At 37.2% G+C, this 21,048-nt stretch overlaps 1 protein-coding gene and 1 pseudogene across 11 annotated transcripts in view; one reads left to right on the top strand and one right to left on the bottom strand.

Moving 5' to 3' along the window:
- The window catches only part of BEND6 (BEN domain containing 6), a 72,281-nt gene that overhangs the window by 36,211 nt on the left and 15,022 nt on the right, over nucleotides 1-21,048 (bottom strand). For 7 of the 11 annotated variants that reach the window (XM_004044235.5, XM_055391872.2, XM_055391873.2 and 4 more), the window contains exon 2: nucleotides 9,032-9,251. The exons of 1 other annotated variant lie outside the window; for it this stretch is intronic. In XM_004044235.5, coding sequence (XP_004044283.1) covers nucleotides 9,032-9,151 — 120 coding nt within the window. In that variant the 5' untranslated portion in view covers nucleotides 9,152-9,251. Of the gene's footprint in view, nucleotides 1-9,031; nucleotides 9,252-20,467; nucleotides 20,638-21,048 lie in introns of those variants that run through there. 3 more of the 11 variants (XM_063707678.1, XM_063707676.1, XM_063707677.1) reach the window with 3 other exon arrangements.
- Nucleotides 14,870-15,568, top strand: LOC109027125 (oligosaccharyltransferase complex subunit OSTC-like; annotated as a pseudogene).

Below are 21,048 nucleotides of genomic sequence, written 5' to 3'. Positions count from 1 at the left end.
TTGTAGGTACTTTACCTGTACCTTCATATGAAATGCCCACTTTACAAATGAAGAGAATAGATTCAGAGATACTGTCATTTGTTAAAGGTCATGCATCCAGTAAACGCTGGAGCTTGGAAGAGATCTCAAGATTGTCTGACTCCTGCAGGATCCTTAATTTTTTTAAAAAATTGATTATGCCAAAATTGAGCCATGGAATTAATATAAATTCAATAAACATCTCAGAAGACATTTTGGTAACCTAATAAATTGGTTTTAAAATTTATATGGAAGAACAAAAGGCCAAGAATATCCAAAGCAATGCTAAAGAAGTATAAGAAGCAGGGTGTTTCCTCACAAATACAAAGGCTTATTAAAAATCTAGAAAACCGTAGGGTGCTGGTTCAGGGATAGACAATATGACCAAGAAATAGAAGAAAGTGGCCTGAGGCTGGGTATGGTGGCTCATGCCTGTAATCCCAGCACTTTGGGAGGCTGAGGCAGGCAGATCTCTTCAGCGCAGAAGTTCAAGACCAGCCTGGGGAATGTGGCAAAACCCTGTTTCTACAAAAAATACAAAAATTATCCAGTCGTGGTGGTGCACACCTGTAGTCCTGGTTACTCGGGGGGCTGAGATGGTAGGATTGCTTGAGCTTGGTAGGTTGAGGCTGTGGTGAGCCATGATCACATCACAGCCTGGAAGACAAAGCGAGACCCTGTCCAAAAAATAAAAAAAGAAGCGAGTGGCCCAAAATAGAGGCATGCAGATGAAGAACTTTGACATGGTAGAGAAGGCATGGCAGCTTACTGCAGAAATGGGATCTGTTCAACAAATAAAGCTTGAAGAAACTGGTTAACCATTTGGAAAAAAAAATGAAAGGAAATGGATCTCTTATTACATACACACATACACACATGCACACACACAACTTCAGATGGATTAAGAATTTAAACATCAAAAACAAAAGTTTAAGTTTTGCAAGAAAATGTAAGTGCAGGTATTTTGAACTCGGGGCAGGAAAGAATTTCTTAGGCATAAAATCATTGATCATAATAGAAAAGACTAACAAATTCAGCTAAATTAAAATTAAGAAACTTTCTTCATTAAGGCACATTAAAGAAAGTGAAAAAACACATCACAACTGGTGTATATTTGCAATACTGTTAAGTGACAAATCAGTAAGGAAAAAGAAGCCAGCAATTCAATAGAAAATAGGCAGAAGACATGAACAAACATTTTACAGAACAGAAAACCCATAGGGCTTATAAATATACAAAAGGATGCTCAACCTCATTAACAACTAGGGAAAAGAAGATCAACATGATAACAAGATATCATTTGGGGCAAAAATATGAATGAGCTTGACAAAAGCATAGAGTAGATGTAGATCAATGGAATTTCCTCATATTTCTGGTGGGAATGTAAATTGGCAGAACTACTCTGGAAAGCATTTGACATTATCTTGTAAAGTTTACCATTTACCTACCCTCTGATCTTGCAATTGATTTCTAGGTCTGTACATAAGAGAAACTTTCAGTATTTGTAGTCTAAGACTTTCCATAACACTGTTGTTCATAATGGTGAAAACCTGAAAACAGCCCAAATTCCCATTGATAGGACAATGGGTAAATGAGTTGTGTTAGTTACAAGTTGGGATATTATACAGCATTGATAGTGAATAAATTATAGCCAAAATGAATTAATTTCAGTAAAATGTTGAGTAAGAAATGCAAGTTCCAGAAGTAAACAATATGGTATACTTTATGTAAAGTTTAAGAACAGATAAAACTAATGATACATTATCTAGATAAATATAGATTATATATCACATGATATATAATCCATAATATATATTTATATAGAAATGTATAATGAGACTACATTATAGTTGTGTATATATTTTTATAAAACTATTATTGTTATTATTTATTTATTTATTTACTTTTTGAGATGGAATCTCACTCTGTCTCCCAGGATGGAGTGCAGTGGCATGATCTCGGCTCACTGCAACCTCCACCTCCCTGGTTCAAGTGATTCTCCTGCCTCAGCCTCTTGAGTAGCTGGGATTTCAGGCACGCGTCAGCATGCCCAGCTAATTTTTTTGTACATTTAGTAGAGAAAAGGTTCTGCCATATTGCCCAGGCTGGTTTCAAACTCCTGACCTCAAGTCATCTGCCCACCTCGGACTCCCAAAGTGCTGGGATTACAGGCATGAGCCACCACGCCCAGCCTATAAAACTATTAAAACACAAGTAAATTAAACAAAATTGAATACGATTACCTCTAGAATGAGGCAGGCAGGGAATGGGGTAGGTGAGGAGTCTGTAGGAAGTTATGAGTTTTAGTAATGTTTTAGGTCTTGGGATAAGCAGCAGCTTTATTGGAGATCATTGTATTTTTTAAGTAAAAAATAAAAGTTGACATGAGGCAATATATAGAGAACATCTTTCATATTGCATTGCACATAGTAAACATTCAATACTCATTTTTATCATGTTAGTGTACAACATGGTTTCCTTCTTTGTAATTCTTCTCCTTTCTTCATTTCTCTTCGTATTTCCCATTCACAACCTTCTGACTGAGACTATGCTATTAGGTCAATTTTGGGGCTTATTGCATCAGAGAAGGTAGAGAGCAGATTCAGCTGAAAAAAAGCATTCACGGCTGGGTGTGGTGGCTCACGCCTGTAATCTCAGCATTTTGGGAGGCCGTGGCTGGCGGATCATGAGGTCAGGAAATCGAGACCATCCTGGCTAACATGGTGAAACCCCGTCTCAACTAAAAATACAAAAAATTAGCCAGGCCTGATGGCATGCACCTGTAGTCCCAGCTACCTGGGAGGCTGAGGCAGAAGAATCCCTTGAACCCAGGAGGCGGAGGTTGCAATGAGCCGAGATCATGCCATTGCACTCCAGTCTGGGCAACAGAGCAAGAATCTGTCTCAAAAAAAAAAAAAAAAAAAGAAAGAAAAAAGGAAAAAAGCATTCACATTTACCTTTTAGTTTAAAAAATAGTTTTAAAGGGCAATAGCAAGACAATTATTTGAAAACATATGCTTATAAGTTGTAACATTCAAGCTGTGTTGAGACAAAAGGATTTTCTGAAACCACCAAACTGGCATATATATGTGTATATATATATCCAAATCTGGAAAATTGGAGTACAGAGTGGAATTTATAAGGATACAAACCTAGAAGTTTGTTGTATAAAATTTTAAAGAATTAACCTGAGAGTAGAAGAAGCAAAGATATAACATAAAGAAAGCCTCTACTGCCCAGTAAAAGAAAAGACATTCTGGTGCATGGAGGAGGAGCCTGGGCAATAAGAACTTGATTAGCATGAAACCTTATTTAAATGTCTTTGCTCTTCTTGCCCCTGCCCTTTAGGGGGAAAGGGGATGAATCTCCGGGTGGGGGTATATGATAGAGACATACAGATAAATGGGGGCAATCCCAGAACAGCAGGCTGGCTCCTTGCTTAGTGCATTCTTCCCTAAAGAGTCCTCATGTTCAGCATCAGGGCAACATGGTGTCTCTCCGGGCCATAGATTGGAAATGGCCAAATTGGTGTCCAGATAAATGGGCCAGAGACAACATCCAGATTTCCCAGAGCTCATGCAAAACAGCTGGAGAATCCAAATGTGCTTGTATCCTAGTTAGGGAATAGGTAAGTTCTGGAGGAACTAATGAAATATAAACAGCTGGCTGGGCACAGTGGCTCATGACTGTAATCCCAGTACTTTGGGAGGCGGAGGTGGGCAGATCAGTTGAGGTCAGGAGTTCAAGACCAGCCTGGCCAATATGGTGAAACCTCGTCTCTACTAAAAATACAAAAAAATTAGCCAGGCGTGGTGGCTCATGCCTGTAATCCCAGCTACTTGGGAGGCCGAAGCACGAGAATTGTTTGAAAACCCAGGAGGTGGAAGTTGAAGTGAGCAGAGATCATGCCACTGCACTCCAGCCTGGGTGATACAGCAAGAGTCTGTCTCAAAAAAAAAAAAAAAAAAAAAAAAAAGAAAAGAAACACAAACAGCTTAATATCTAGACAGAGAGGCCACAAGGTGCCAGAACATTATAGAAGATGGCAGTGTGTGCCAGGATGGCAAATTTCAGCAGCAGCTACCAATACAATCCCCAATGGACCTGTAAGGATTGGCTCAACAGTAACACCAAGGGACACCCTGAAACAAGGCAGGGAAGTTAAAACCTCAGTAAAAGATCAGATATCTTTCCCCAGAGGCTGAGTGCAAGACTTCGAAAGACTTGGTTCACTTCCCAAGAAAAGAAGGTGGAGGAGGGGAAGAATTTAGAATTCATTGAGGCTTAAATCCTGAAGTGACTTAAATAATAATAACTCAAAAAGACTGTTTTACACTAGAAAATGAATCAACAAGTTTAAGCTTTTTATTGTCTTATCAATCAAGCATAGAGACTTGAAAGCCAGATGAGATCAGTTATAGAAAACACAGCTACATTTTTATATGATTTGCAGCATTTACATTCAACCTTTATTTTATTTTATTTATTTATTATTATTATTTTCTGGAAACAGGTCTTGCTCTTTTGCCTGGGCTGGAGTGCAGTGACACAATTTTAGCTCACTGCAGCCTCGAACTCCTGGACTCAAGCAGTCCTCCTGCCTTAGCCTCCCGAGTAGCTGGGATTATAGGTGCGAGTCACCATACCTGGCCCTCACCTTTATTTTATAAAGGTACAAATACATGTATATGTTTGTATATTTCATTGTTATATACGTGTTTGTATATATATACATATGTAATACATCTTATAGTGATGAAAATTACTAATATCAGAAGTAGGCAAATAGCTATACCCACGTTAAATGTATAAATCTTAAAGAAAAAATTATGTATTGATTAAATAGAAATAAGAAATTTTTAAAAACTGAAGATAGCCTATTGATACCATAATTCTATTAGTAGTAATTAGTATCTATGGTCTAGTTCTTGTTAGCAAGTTTTAGCAAGTTGCTACAAGAGGGAAAAGACATCAGGCAAAAGAAATCCATTTGTAAGCATCAATGGAAGGAAATGAAGTTAACAGACACATATTAGATTGGGAGAATATATTTGTAATATCTCAAACCATAAGAGACTAATTTCTACAATAGACAAGGTATTAGTGCAAATCAATAAGAATTGACAGAACAGGAAATCCATCAGAATAAACCAAGAAAACGAACAGAAAACAAAAACCTAATAGAAAAATGGACAGTGCAGAGACTGCTAGCTATCTCCCGGTGTCTGTTCTACCATTCTTGTATAGTACAATAAAGGTTTTAGCTGGGCTCATAGTTGTCAGCTAAAGGCTTCATTTCCCTGACTCCCACGCGGCTCAGTGTGACTATATGACTAAATTCCCTCCAATAGGATATGAGCAGGAGTATTTTGGACCACTGACTTGTTGATAACCTTAAAAGAACAAGCATGCCTTCTTCTGCCTGTATTCTCCTTCTTCTATTAGCAGAGGGGAAGGCATGATGGGAGAGTGAGGGGAGGGTAGTCATCTTAGACCTAGAAATAGAGGCTGTGTATTGAGGAAGGTAGATCAACAAGGTAAGAGGGATACTCAACATGTGGAGCTGCCATAGCACCCCTAAACTGCTCTTACTATTAGGTAAGAGGGAAATAAACTTCATCCTGTATAAGCCATTATTGTGTTATTTGGGTCTATTTTACAGCCTTTGCAACATATATCATAACTAGTCCAAAACTGAGTACCCAGAAGTACGAATACCTAAAACCTGAAATATATTTGAATTACTGAGAGGTCAGGTGGTAGCGCACAGGCATGGCATGCTGGATAGCCATTGATTCTTGTTAGACCTTGGGGCATATTTGGTACAACAGTCACCTGGAATACCTTTGAAGGCAGACCACAAGCTTATTGAGCTTGGAAAAACAATGCTGGTATGTATCAGCTACTCCTTGTCAGTGCTGGTCAGTGTGCAAGCAGACATGGAAGGCTCTCTGAGTGCAGCATGCAGTTTAAATTAACTGAGAGTCCAGTAATATTCAATCTTCAAGTTTTGAAAAAGCCAATTACTTTTATATCTAAATAGCAGAAGGTAAGACTGTATCCTCAAGGCTTTCTCGAGAGCTTTTCTTTAAGTGTTCTTGCCAGATAATGGGATCCAGCCCCGTGGTAAGCTTCAGATGCAGGGTGTTTCCTTCAAGCTTTTTGTTTTGTATAGTGTTTAGATAACTGTCATAAATTGGAGAGAAAAGAGGCTGAACACAGATGCCATAATTGAAGAGAACAGTTTTCATGCTTACAATCTATGATCAGATAAAATCTCTGGCTATAGTGAATTTCAATGGAACAAAAAAGAAATTAGTGGTTTAGAAAGCTATTAAGTTTTTGCTAAAGAAGCCACAATACCAGCCTACAAGAGCATGTGACTGTTTTTACCTCTCAAGCAATCCTTGAGTTTCCCCAAACCTGCATCAGCAGATTAAAACAATGAGATATAATTTTCTCCCATCAATTTGGCAAAAACTAGAAATTTGGATATTAATGCTAACAGTTGTAGGGAAGTACAAATATAGGAACCTCTTAAACACTGATGCTGGGCACGTACACTGATGTGAACACTCTCGAAAAGTAATTTTATAATATCTAGTCAAATGAACTAGAAATAAACATATAACTTACAAGGTATAAATCACCCTCCTATGTATTTTTCCCAGATAAATTGTCACACAGTTTTTTTTTCTTTTTTCTTTGCTTTTTTTCTTTTTGAGACAAGGTCTGGCTCTGTCACCCAGTCTGAAGTGCAGTGATGGGAACACAGCTCACTGCAGCCTGAAACTCCTAGACTCAAGCGATCCTCCCACCCCAACTTCCCAAGTAGCTAGGAGTACAGGTGTAAGCAGTTGCACCCAATTAATTTTAAAATTTTTTTGGTAGAGAGAGGGTCTCCCTGTGTTGCCCAGGCTGGTCACAAACTCCTGGGCTCAAGTGATCCTCCTGCCTCAGCCTTTCAAAGTGCTGGGATTATAGGTGTAAGCCACTGCATCCGGCCTCACAAAGTTTCTTAAAAGGACATGTATAAGGATATTTACTTTGTCATTGTTTGTGGTAGCAAGATGCTGGAAGCAGTCTAGGTATTCATCACTGAGGAAAGGATAAATAAAACACGGTGCTATGCAGGAGCTAGAAGCAATGGATCAGATGTATATATAGCAATATAGATAGGTATTAAAAACAGTGCTAATTGTGTGGAAACAAGCAAAGTGTCCATCAATGAATGGATGGATTAAAAAACGGTAGAATTAATATATTTATAAATGGAATATCATTGAGCCCTAAAAAAGAACAAGATCTTGCTCTTTGCCACAATGTAGATGAGGCTGGAGGATGTTATGTTAGGTGAAGTAAACCAGATGCAGAAAGAAAATTATTGCATGATCTCACTTACATCTGGAATCTAAAAAAAACTTTCCAATATTCAGAGATAGAGAACAAAACAGTGGTTACCAGGGCAGATGGGGCTTAGAGGAGAGAAAATGAGGAGATGTAAGTCAGAGGATATGAAGTAGCAGACACACAGAACAAACAGGTTTAGAGATCTAACGTAGCACACGAAGACCATAGGTAATAAAATTGTTTTGTGTTTGGGATTCATGCAACATGTGTAGATTTTATCTGCTCTTGTCACAAAAATTTTAAAAATGGGTAACTGTGAGTGATGGATATGTTAATTTGCTTCACTATAGTAACCTTCTTACTATCTATATGTTTCCTATAATGTGATGTTATATACCTGAAATATACACAATAAAATTTATTTTAAAAAATCAGTGCTAATTGAAAATCAGAAACAGGTTAAGGTCTATATTTTAATACCACTGTACTATCAAATGATGTACACATAAGGTGGTACAGTGTTGTGTGGTTTGTATTAAATAGTAAGAAAAGGATTAGAAACAACTGATATTTATCATAGGAAACCAGTTAAATAAAGGATGGTGAATACACACAGTGCAATAACATGGAGCTGTAAAAAATACAAAGCTCTCTGTATAATAATGGAAATACCTTCAAAATATATTAAGTAAAAAAGGAAAGTATAAAGCAATATATATGGTTAGTTTTGTGCCAAAGACAGGGATAAGAATGTATATTCATATTTGATTTATTTGAATGAAGAAACACTGGAACGATAAACAAGAAAGCAATAAATGTAATTACTTATATTGGGAGGCTGGTGGCAGGAACAGGGTAGGTGGGAGACAGGGATGTGAGGGAGACTTTTCACCATTTACCTTTAAAAAATATTTTAAACTTTAAGAATGTAATATTTATTTAAATAATTAAGAATATATGAAATAAAACACTACATTACAGAGACATACACAATTATATGTATTACAAAAACACACAAATAAAAAGATACAGAAATAAACATATTGATTGGTTGTCCAAAGTATAGGAGGGGAATGGGAGTGGGGAATTCAGATTTAGAAGGAACAAATGAATAAATAAAAATAGGAAAGGCACCCTGACCAAACCAGTGATAAGGATGGGCCACAAACTGGGGTCTAAAAAAGAAAAACAAACAGTATGTCTTAAAGATGAGGCATTCCAATTTCTTCAGTATTTGGGGAGAGGAAAAAATATTTTCTGACAGTTTGCTGATCTTTAATTTCTCAGACTATTAAGGAAAGTTTGAACAATAGAAGCAGGTCAATTGTTGAGTATGTTTCTAACTCAACTGTTCAACATTAAAAAGAGAACATAAGATGGTGCAGTGGCTTACACCCGTAATCCCAGCACTTTGAGAGGCTGACGTGGGAGGATCACTTAAGCCTAGGAATTTGAGACCAGCCTGGGCAACACAGGGAGACCCTGTCTCTACAAAACATTTTTAAAAGGAAAAAGAACATAAGAATTATATTTTCTCCATTGAATAAAGAAATGAAAAGAATTAAATAATAGAAGAGGGAGAAGCACTAATAAATTATGAAAGAAACCATGAAATTATGATTGAGCTAGATAACAAAGTTGAGTCAAGGTAAAAAAAACCAACCTGTCCTTTATCCATGTCACTATTTGCATTTTCTGAGTCCATTGTCTCTGTCCTTTTCCTCTTTCCTTTTCTAAAAGCTTGTGTATTGGTAATTTCATCTGTCTGCAAGATCTTCTGCATTTTCTCAATTAGTTATCAAAGGTTTTCTGAAATCCTAGGAGTAGGGAATACCCATGAAGATGATGCTATTCTGGACGTAGCTCAAAAGTTAATGCTTTCCCTTAAAAACAAAAACAAAAATGTGACACATAACATATTCACAACTGTATGTTTCATAATGGTACTAGCCACTCAGATAAACCACTTTTATTAATGTTTCCTATTCTTTCTTCCACTGATGAATTTAGTACACATTTTCATTTGATGCAAAAGTCTTCTAATTTCATCAGCATCAAAATATTTTCATATTTTCATGATGTGATATGCAGTGAGTTGTAATTTACAAAATCAAACACTGTAACACTTTTTCATAAGTTTTTTTCTTGTCAAACAGTTATATTATGAGGAGTCTAAGAAACTAGAAACATTACAAATTTATAAAAACAGTATCACAGAGGACTGACCTTATATATCTTTAGGAAAAAGACGTTAATAATAGATTTCATAAGAACCAAAGACTAAAATATTCCAGGGAAATCAGTAAGAATTTCTTAAAAGGTTTTTTTCCCCCTAAAAGTTCTTAAGTCTTGAAATGCAAGATTTTCCTTGATGCAAACTGAAGAATTGTGCCATAAGAAATGGGGGAAAAATCTCAAGGGTAATAGTATTTTCATAAAGATTTTAAGGAATAATCATTTATTAAAATCTGATAAAGTAGGCTGGGCATGACGGCTCACACCTGTAATCCCAGCACTTTGGCAGGCCGAGATGGGAGGATTGCTTGATCCCAGGAGTTCAAGACCAGCCTGGGAAATATGGTAAAACCTCATTGCTACAAAAAATACAAAAAAGTTGCTGGGTGTGGTGAGTGATGTTAAATGATGAAATTTAACTTTTGCTATTTACAAATGATGCAGCGTGTTAAGTCTTAGCATCCTTACTACTTGCATATATTGGTTTGTTTTCATGAAAAAATATTTATAAATAATAAAACTTTATAGAAAGGACTGAGCTTAGATGTCTTCAAGAAATATGTGGACTGTTGAACACAAAGTAACATATGCTCCTTACCAAATTACATTGTCACTATTTTAGAAAATATAATTCTTTGCCTACTTTAAGTGAAAGCCATTATGATCTACTCTAAGCATAAAATAATATTTGGATGGTCCTGCCAAAAATGCTTGTTGCGACTCTTCTTAGAAAACTTACTTTAGCCTTTCAAATACATGAATAGTGCTTGAGCTAACACAGGACTATACTGTCAAATCTGACTCACAAATACCAGACAGCTTGCCTAATATCAATCTTTACTAATAATTTCAAAGATAGAAGCACAATCAAGCCACGTGCAGTGGCTCACACCTGTAACCCTAGCACTTTGGGAGTCCCAGGCGGGCAGATTGCCTGAGCTCAGAAATTCAAGACCAGCCTAGGCAACATGGTGAAACTCCATCTCTACTAAAATACCAAAAATTAGCCAGGCATGGTGGCTCACGCTTGTAGTTCCAACTACTCTGGAGGCTGAGGCATGAGAATTGCTTGAACCTGGGAGGTGGAGGTTGTAGTGAACTGAGATCATGCCACTGCACTCCAGCCCAGGCGACAGAGGGAGCCTCTGTCTCCAAAAAAGAAAAAAATCCACAAAAGCAAAATAAAAAGCAATCAAGAGGCATAGGCAAAGTAGGAAGAGATCCAGGGAATCCCTGCTGGCTTCCTAGCTCCTTCCTTCTCACATCATGAACTCTGTGGTCCACAATAATAGGTGAGGCCTGTAAATTAATTTAGAGGGTTACCTCACACAGTGGAGAATGTTTAAGTTGTGATGCATCTCCATTTTATATTTCAGAGCTGTGTAGCTTGCATGACATTCTCTAGGAAGTTATAAATCCAGATTCTAGGTATGTTTGCAATAAGCAATCCCTAACCAAGGATATACTGTTAACAGCATTCCATAGATACAAACTGTCCTCCTAGTAAATACAAAAGTCTATTTGTGAGAACAGGGTTGACAAACTTTTTCTGCAAAGGGATGGATAGTAAATATTTTAGATACTGCAAGCCAATAGGCCAAATGTAGGATATTATACAGGTATTTTACATAGCAAGAGAGAAGACAAATTTTCAAATTTTCAAAACTTCAAAATCTAATAACAGTACAACTTTTTGTAAGCCAAATTTACTAATGAAAAGAATGGAATTAACAAAAACCATCTTGCTTAATTGGGGTTCAGAGTTAGTGTTCCCTATCATCAAAATCAATTGCAAATGTTCATCTGACCTGTAATGAGATTTTACGTATTTCCTCTTTGAAAATGTCTTTTACATTGATAGGTACTGGCATATATTGATATTAATCCATGAAGCTACAATTTTCTTAATTGAGATAAAGTTTACACAACATATAAATTCACCGTTTTAACCATTTAAAAGTGTGTACATCCATTTAAAGTGTACAATTCAATGATTTTTAGGATGTTTATCATATTGCATAACCATCACCAAGAAACTCCATACATCCCAAAATGAGCTTATAATTTTAGTTGAGCATATTAATTTATTAGAAGACTTTCACATAATTTTATTAGATTCTTCTCTTGATATTTGCCTTTTAGCATGTCATACTTTGAAGACTAATTACTCCCAATTAAAGGTTAGGTGGAAGCGCCTCAAATTGCACAATAAAATGGATTTTGAAATATGGAAATTTGTCTTGTATTTGCATTGAGATCTGAAAGGCAGTGCTGGAACTGTAATTTGAACTTAAAAATATATCCATTGCAAATCTGAGTGGGGATGAAGTCTCACATTTTAACTTTTGACAATAGGGGAAGTAAATAAAGCAGTTTGACATTACTTATGCATCATCAATTAGTTGTTGTTAAAATGACTTTACTTCAGTGTAAGTTTTGCTGTAAGTGCTTGTCTTGTATATAATTTTGTCTTATGATTTCTTAATCAATACAGTTAAGAAACATTATTAAGTCTACAGCAAAAGCTTATTTCAAAAGCCATTCAGTGCTCCATAGGCATATGGAACAACAGTCTCATTCACAAAAATTTCAATCTTCGCTCCAGTGCAAATATTTGCAGTAAAACTTTGCCACTGCTAAGCTATCAAAATGTTGGGTAGTAGGGCAAGTCAGAATATTCAACTTCTATTTGAAGTTCCATGAAAAGATTCCTGGAACTGATGATAGTCAAGTCCACAAGAATGAATGTTCACTGTTGACATTATTGGTTCAATAATAAATGATATTTTCAGAAATTGCCAAGGTGATCTTAAAATTTGTATGGAAATGTAAGAGACTTAGAATGGCCAAAACAATCTTGAAGAAGAAGGGTAGTCAAATTTATAGAGGCAGAAAGTAGATAAGTGATTTCTTATGGGTGAGGAGTAGGTTGGGGAGAGGAAATTGGCATAGGGTTTCTTTTAGAGGGGAAAAATGTTTTAAAAATTGAATTGTGGTGATGGTTGCAAAATACTGTGAGTATACAAAAAAAACCCTCCACATTTAATTGTATATTTTATTTTGTTTTATTTTAGACAGGGTCTTGCTCTCTCACCCAGGCTGGAGTGCAGTTGCATGATCCTAAGTCACTGCAGCCTTGAACTCCTGGGCTCAAGGGATCCTCTTGCCTCAGTCTCCAGAGTAGCTGGGGCTACAGGCATGCACCATGACACCTGTCTAATTTTTAGGTTTTTTTTTGTTTTTTGTTTTTGTGGAGACAGGGTCTCAGTATGTTGCCCAGGCTGGTCTTGAACTCCTGGCCTCAAGTGATCCTTCTGCTTTGGCCTCCCAAAGCATTAGGATTACAGGTATGAGCCACCATACTTGGTTGAATTGTACACCCTTTTCTTTCTTTTGAGATAGGGTCTTGCTCTGTCACTCAGGCTGGAGTGTAGTGGTGCAATCTTGGCTCACTTCAGCCTTGACCTCCTGGACTCAAGTGATCCTCCCATCTTGGCTTCCCTAATAGCTGGGACTACAGGCGTGTGCCACTATGCCCAGCTAATTTTTTTTATTTTTCGTAGAGATGGGGTATCACTGTATTGTCTAGGTTGATTTCAAACTCCCGGCTTCAAGTGACTTTCCTGCCTTGGCCTTCCAAATGCTGGGATTACAGGCATGATACATTGTGTCTGGCTGAATCATATACTTTAAATGGGTCAATTGCTTGGTTTGTGAATGCTGTTTCAATAAAGCTATTTTTTAAAAATACACATAATGGTTCAACTATTTTCTGCAAAGCACCTGCTGATGACTAATAAAATGAATAACCATAGGCTTTAAACACTTTACATTTTCATAAGTCCTGTAAATTTGTCTAATTATTTTTCTGCTCTCTATATATTTGTAACACTTCTTAGTAGATTCCACTTCAGGTTGTACTCAATTAGTATTTTCTCAGTTTCTTTGAAACTATTTTTGCCCACAGTTTTTTTTCACAAAGGCTATTTATAGAAACTAATTTGTTAGTCACTCTAAACTCAGCATTTGTTTCTCAAATAAAAAACAACTGAGCAGTAACCTGTTGACTCATTAAGAAACAATAAAAACTGACAGTCACTTGCTTGTTATTTAATTGATTATTGTGCCACTCTCAATGTCCCCAACCCTTTGAGCAACTATCTTTGCTGAAAGGCTAATAGTTGTAAACTACTGCAGTCAAGTATAATTCAATTATTATAATTTCACTATCTGTAAATGGTTTTCCTTCTTGGCTAACAAATGAGCCATATGAAATTTATTTTGGTTGCACTAATTTTCACTTTTTAATTTTTGTGAAGAAATTCTACTGTGATGAAAAATGAGATAGTCCATTTTAAATTTCCTAATTTTTCTGACTGCTATTTTCCTGTGAGTTGGAAATATTGTGATGAGTGCTTAGTTGGTTAATGTTAATATATATGATATTCTTTCAGCACAACTGTAATGTCATTGTATAATAAACACAATCTACCGGTTGCAGTGCTCATGCCTGTAATCCCAGCACTTTGGGAAGCTGAGGCAGGCGGATCACTTAAGGCCAGTAATTCAAGGCCAGCTTGGCCAACATGGTGAAACCCCATCTGTATTAAAAATACAAAAATTAGCCAGGTGTGGTGAAGTGCACCTGTAATCCCAGCTGCTCAGGAGGCTGAGGCAGGAGAATCGCTTGAACCCAGGAGGCAGAGGTTGCAGTGAGCCAAGATTGAGCCACTGCACTCCAGCCTGAGTGACAGAGCAAGACTCTGGCTCAAACAAACAAACAAACCCCACAATCCTTTGCCACCTAATTTTATAATAAAATAATCTATGCTCCACTCTGCCTTAGAAGCACTAATGCGGCTGGGCGTGGTGACTCACGCCTGTAATCCCAGCACTTTGGGAGGCTGAGACGGGCAGATCTTGAGGTCATGAGATCGAGACCATCCTGGCTAACACGGTGAAACATTGTCTCCACTAAAAATACAAAAAATTAGCCGGGCGTGGTGGCGGGCGCCTGTAGTCCCAGCTACTCAGGAGGCTGAGGAAGGAGAATGGCGTGAACCCGGGAGGCAGAGCTTGCAGTGAGTCGAGATCATGCCACTGCACTCCAGCCTGGGTGACAGAGCGAGACTGTGTCTCACAAAAAAAAAAAAAAAAGCACTAACACTAATTTTATCTTTTTTTCTTGTTTGGCATGATTGGCATGCACTGATAATAAAAAATAAATTAAAAAATTGTTTCCAGGTGGTGTGTGGGGCTTGAGGCTGAGAATGGCCCTTGCTGTCACCAACATGGAGACTTTGTATCGTGTCCTGTTCTTAGTGCTTGAATGTCCCTGAATGTCCCAACCTGTAGCTGAAGAAGCCACCATGACTGCACATGGTGTCGACCATGACTGTGTATGCTCTGGTGCTGGTGTCTTACTTCCTCACCACTGGAGGAATAATTTATGATGTTATTGTTGAACCTGCAAGTGTTGGCTCTATGACTGATGAACATAGGCATTAGAGGTCAGTAGCTTTCTTGGCCTACAGAGTAAATGGACAATATATTATGGAAGGACTTGCATCCAGCTTCCTGTTTACAATGGGAGGTTTATGTTTCATAATCCTGGACCAATTGAATGCACAAAATATCCCAAAACTCAATAGATTTCTTCTTCTATTCATTAAATTCATGTGTGTCCCATTGAGTTTTTTCATGGCTAGAGTTTTCATGAGAATGAAACTGCTGGGCTATCTGATGGGTTAGAGTGCTTTCGAGAAGAAATCAGTGGATACTGGGTTTGCTCCTGTCAATGAAGTTTTAAAGGCTGTACCAATCCTCTAATATGAAATGTGGAAAAGAATGAAGAGCAGCAGTAAAAGAAATACCTAGTGAAAAAACAGGAAGTATATTGGAGCGTGGACTAGAATTTCTTCTTGGTATCAAAGAGACAAGTTTATCACAGTATTTTTTTTTCCCTGCTGACCTACTGATATACTAACGATGTTGAGAGGCATTTTCTTCTTAGTTTTTCATTTTTTTAAAGAAAATATACTCCATATCTACAACTATAATATTGAATGAAGTGATTATTTTTTACAACCCCCTTAACATTTTTTGGAGATGACATTTCTGATTTTCAGAAATTAACATAAAATCAGGAAGCAAGATTCCATAGGCTGAGAACTCTGGACAGCTGATCAGCTTTACCTAAGGTGCTTTGCCTTTATTTTTTTTATTTTGTTTTATTATTATTTTTTGAGACAGTTTCGCTTTTGTTGCCCAGGCTGGAATGCAATGGCTCGATCTCAGCTCCTGCAGCCTCCACCTCCCAGGTTCAAGTGATTCTCCCACCTCAGCCTCCCAAGTAGCTGGGATTACAGGCACCCGCCATCATGCCCGACTAATTTTGTATTTTTGTAGAGATGGGGTTTCACCAGGTTGGCCAGGCTGGTCTTGAACTCCTGACCTCAGGTGATCCACCTGCCTTGGCCTCCCAAACTGCTGGGATTATAGATGTGAGCCACTGTTCCCAGCCTGCTTTGCCTTTAAATAGAGTATGTGATGGTAGATTACTTGAGATATGTATGTAAACTGTTTCCTGAACAATAAGATATATGAAAGGAGCAGAAATAAATAATTTTTCTAATTAAAAATAAAATAAAATGCCATGGCATGACAATATGCATGCCACTCAAAATGCTGTCAATTATTAAAGCTGCATCACTGTGATTTGTGGTCCACTTAGCAGTACTTTAAAGCAATGAAGTTGTCCCATATGGTCTCTGTCACTACTACTTAACTCTGCTCTCATAGTATGAAAACAAGCATAGGCAATACATAAACACATTAAGTGTGGTGATGTTCCAATTAGACTTTGTTTATGAACACTGATACTTCAAGTTTATATAGTTTTGTATATAATAAAATGTTATGTTGATTTTTAAAAACTTCTTAAATCTGTAAAAAACATTCTTACCTTAAGGCTGTACAATAATAGATGGCAGGCAGATGAACCATAATTTATAAAAACCTGACCTAAAGATCCATATATTTATCATATTTAAATGGAGTTTAGATGGTATCACCTGCCTTCTTTTATTTCACTTTCATTTCTTTTTCTGGGGGGACAGGCCATCTGCTTTAATTCCTTTTTCTCCATTGACTTACATTACCGCACATATTACCGACAAATTAAAAACAGTACTCTACTCTCCCCTTACCAACAGTTTTGCTTTCCTCAGTTTCAGTTACCTGCAGTGAACTACAGTCTGAAAACATTAAATGGGAAATTCCAGAAATAAATAATCTGTAAGTTTAGGCTGGGTGCAATGGCTTATGCCTGTAATCCCAGCACTTTGGGAGGCTGAGGTGGGCGGATCACTTGAGGCCAGGAGTGCAAGATCAGTCTGGACAACATGGCAAAAGCACATCTCTACAGAAAATACAAAAAGCTAGCTGGGCATGGTGGTGCGCCTGTAGTCCCAGCTACTCAGGAGGCTGAGGTGGGAGGATCACCTGAGCTGGGAAGCTGAGGCTGTGGAGAGCCCTAATTGTGCCACTGCACTCCAGCCTGGGTGGCAGAATGAGACCCTGTCTCAAAAAAAGAAAAAAATTGTAAGTTTAAAAAGAATGCCAACCTAAGTAGCATGATGAGATCTTGTGCCATACCACTTACCCAGCATGTGAGCTGTCCCTTTGTCCAGCGTATCCACACTGTATACACTAGAGTAGCCTTCTCAGTTATCATCTCACATCATTACCGTACTTAGCACAGTAAGATATTTTGAGAGAGAGGAAGACCACATTCACCTTACTTTTATTACAGTATATCATTATAATTGTTTTATATTACTATTAGTTATTGTTATTAATGTTTTACTGTGCCTAATTAATAAATTAAACATTATCATAGGTATGTACAGAAAAAATGTAGTATATATAGAGTTCGGTACAACCCACTGTTTCAGGCATCCACTAGGGTCTTAGAATGCATCCTCCGTGGATAAGGGAGCACTACTTGTACTTGAGAGACACAGTATGCACCCTCTAAGGTCCTACAGCAGGTTTATTATTTGATAAAACTAAGTTTCACCAGGTTTAACTGACACGGACCTATTAAGTACTATTTAGTGATGGTAACAGATGTCAGAATCTTACTTCACTGGGGTTGCTGATAATTCAGAATGTGTGAAGAGCTCTTTTCTCCACAGTCAAAAGAAAAGATTGTCTACTCCAGGAAGAGTTCTCTCAACATATATCCCACTGTCTCCTTTATGGTTTTATGTTTTGTCAAGTGCGTCATCACCACACTTTCAGTAATTCCAGGGCAATAAAGTAGAGACCTTCTGATTGTTCTTTATTTTTCATTTCTTTGTACGTAGATCAATGCTCCACAGAAGAGAGAGAGAGAGATATCTATCTTATAGGGCCACTAATCCTATCACATCTCTCTCTTTCTTTGTCATGTGAGGACACAGCAAGAAGGCTGCCACCTGTAAGCCAGAAATAGAGCCTTCACCAGAAACTGAACCTTGCTGGGCCTGTTCTTGTACTTTCTAACTTACAGAATTGTGAGAAACAAATTTTTGTTGTTTAAGCCACCCAGTCTATGGTATTTGTTATGGCAGCCTGAGCTGACTAATACATTTCTATTGGAAAATGGGGTGTCAGTTTTCTACTGAGAACTTAAGTGCTTAGAGTGCTGTAGAAAGTGACATAATTGAGAAATACGTCTTTTTATCTGAAAGGCAGTAATGCTCATTATAAAAGTGAAAGATCACACATAGACAGTGTATGAAATAAAACTGTAAAAGTCTTCCTTTCAATCCTTTTTCCTTTTAAAGTATATAATTAGTTTTCAAGAGTTACACTTTGTTACTTTAAACTTTATTAATTCCTGCTAAAATTAATTTAGGCTTGCAAAATCATTAAAAACAAATTAGTTATAAAATTCTTATAAGGAAACATATGGTGGCTGGGCCCGGTGGCTCACATCTGTAATCCCAGCACTTTGGGAGGCCGAGATGCGTAGACCACTTGAGCTCAGAGGTTCGAGACCAGCCTGGCCAAAGTGGGGAAACTCCATCTCTACTAAAAATACAAAAATTAGTCAGGCCTGGTGGCGCATGCCTTTAGTCGCAGCTACTCAGCAAGCTGAGGCAGGAGAATTGCTTGAACCCAGGAAGGGGAGGTTGCGGTGAGCTGAGATCATGTCACTGCACTCCAACCTGCGTGATAGAGTAAGACTCTGTCTCAAAAAAAAAAAAAAAAAAAAGAAAGTAAAGTAAAAAGAAAACATATGGCAAAACTTTATGCGACTGGATTTTTCAAAGATTTCTTGGGTATGATACCAAAGGGCATAGGCAATAAAACAAAAAATAGGAATATTGGACTTCATGCAAATTAAAGTTTTGTGCATCAAAAGTCACTATTAACAGAGTTAAAAAGGCAACCCATAGAATGTGAGAAAATATTTTCAAATCATGAATTTAATAAGATTAATATCCAGAACGCACAGAATTCTTAAAACTTAACAAAAAAATTATTCAAAAATGAGTAAAGGTCTTGAATAGACTTTTTTCCATAGAAGACATACAAATGGCCAGCCAATATCACATGAAAAGGTGCTCAGCATCAATAATCATCAGGAAATGCAAATCAAAACTACAAGGAGAAACTACCTCATAGCCATTAGGATGACTACAAACAAAAAAACAAAATCATAAGTATTGGTAAGGATATAGAGGAACTGGAACCCTGTGTACTGTTGGTGGTAATGTAAGATGGTGCAGCCACTGATGGAAAACAGCACGGAACCTTCTAGAAAAATTAAAAATAAAATTACCATATGATCCAGCAATTCTACTCCTGGGTATATACTAAAAAGAATTAAAGCATAGTCTTGAAGAGATACTTGCATACCATGTTCATAGCAGCATTATTCATAATAGCTAAAAGGAGGAAGCAACCCATGTCCATCGAAAGATGGATAAATAAGCAAAATGGGCACATACATATAATGTAATAGTATTCAACCTTTAAAAGGAAGGAAATTCTGATGTTCTATAACATGGATTTACCTTGAGAACATTATGCTAAGTGAAATATGCAAATACCAATTTCCAAAAATACCAATATTGTATGATTCCATTTACATGAGGTACCAGAATAGTCAAATTCATAGAGACGGAAAGTAGAATGGTGATTGCCAGGGGCTAGGGGAAGTGAGGGAATAGGAACTATTGTTTAATGAGCACAGAGGTTCAGTTTTGTAAGATGAAAAGTATCCTGGAGATGGATGGTAGTGATGGTTGCACAATAATACGAAGGTACTTAATGTTACTGAACCAAACAGTTCAAAATGATTAAGTTGGTAAATTTTATGTTATGTGTGTTTTACCACAACAAAAAACTTGGAGAAAAACAAATTAGTTTACAAAAACACAGTTTTTGTATTATCCCTAGTTGTATTAATATTAAACTTTTCCCCTGCAGATATGATTTGGTTAAAGAGCAAATCCTCAAGTTTCTTCACAAACACACAATTCACTCAAGACCAACCAGATATAGACATATCAGACCTTATTTAGAATGTCTACTTTCCAGTAGATTTCAGGTCAATATTATGTTATAAATTCCATAAACAGGTGATTCAATGTTTATATTAGCTGCCAATTAGCAAATTCAGAAGGAACATTATGAATATGGCTATATATTAAATACTACCACTTTCCGATAGCTAGTAAAAAAATTCACTATGTGGCTATCTGCCCCCAATTTATTTATTTATTTACTTACTAAAAGAACGCATCTTATTAATTCTCTAATAGTTGCAGGAGATGAGATGAAACAAGAACACAGCCATGATAACACTTACAATATGTGGTTGGGGCAGGGTGCGGTGGTTCACGCCTGTAATCCTAGCACTTTGGGAGGCCAAGGTTGGCAGATCACCTGAATTCAGGAGTTTGTGACAAGCCTGGCCAACAAGGTGAAACAAAAATTAGACGGGCATGGTGGCACGTGCCTGTAATCCCAGCTACTGGGGAGGCTGAGGCATAAGAATGGCTTGAACCTGGGAGGCGGAGGTTGTAGAGAGCCGAGATCATGCCACTGCACTCCAGCCTGGGTGAGAGTGAGACTCTGTCTCAAAAAAAGAAAAAAAAATTGTGGTTGGAGGAATAATATAAGCCAAGGGCTTTAAATTTTTTTGGACTGTTACAGTAAAAAATACATTTTGATCTAGAAAATACACACACACATACAACTAAAACAAAATTTTAAGAAACATATTTACCCTTACTACGTGCAATGCACTGTCTCAGTTTCTATTCTGTCTGCTCTATTTTATTTCATTTTAAAAAAGTGCTGGTCATAGCACATTAAACTGATTTCACAACCCATTAATGGATTATAATCCATAGTTTGAAAAACAATGTCCTAAGCAACATCCAAATT

Source organism: Gorilla gorilla, chromosome 5 (assembly GCF_029281585.2).
Source record: "Gorilla gorilla gorilla isolate KB3781 chromosome 5, NHGRI_mGorGor1-v2.1_pri, whole genome shotgun sequence".
NCBI lineage: Eukaryota > Metazoa > Chordata > Mammalia > Primates > Hominidae > Gorilla > Gorilla gorilla.
The sequence above is the reverse complement of the archived record's forward strand: the minus strand, read 5'-3'. Positions and strand labels throughout refer to the sequence as shown.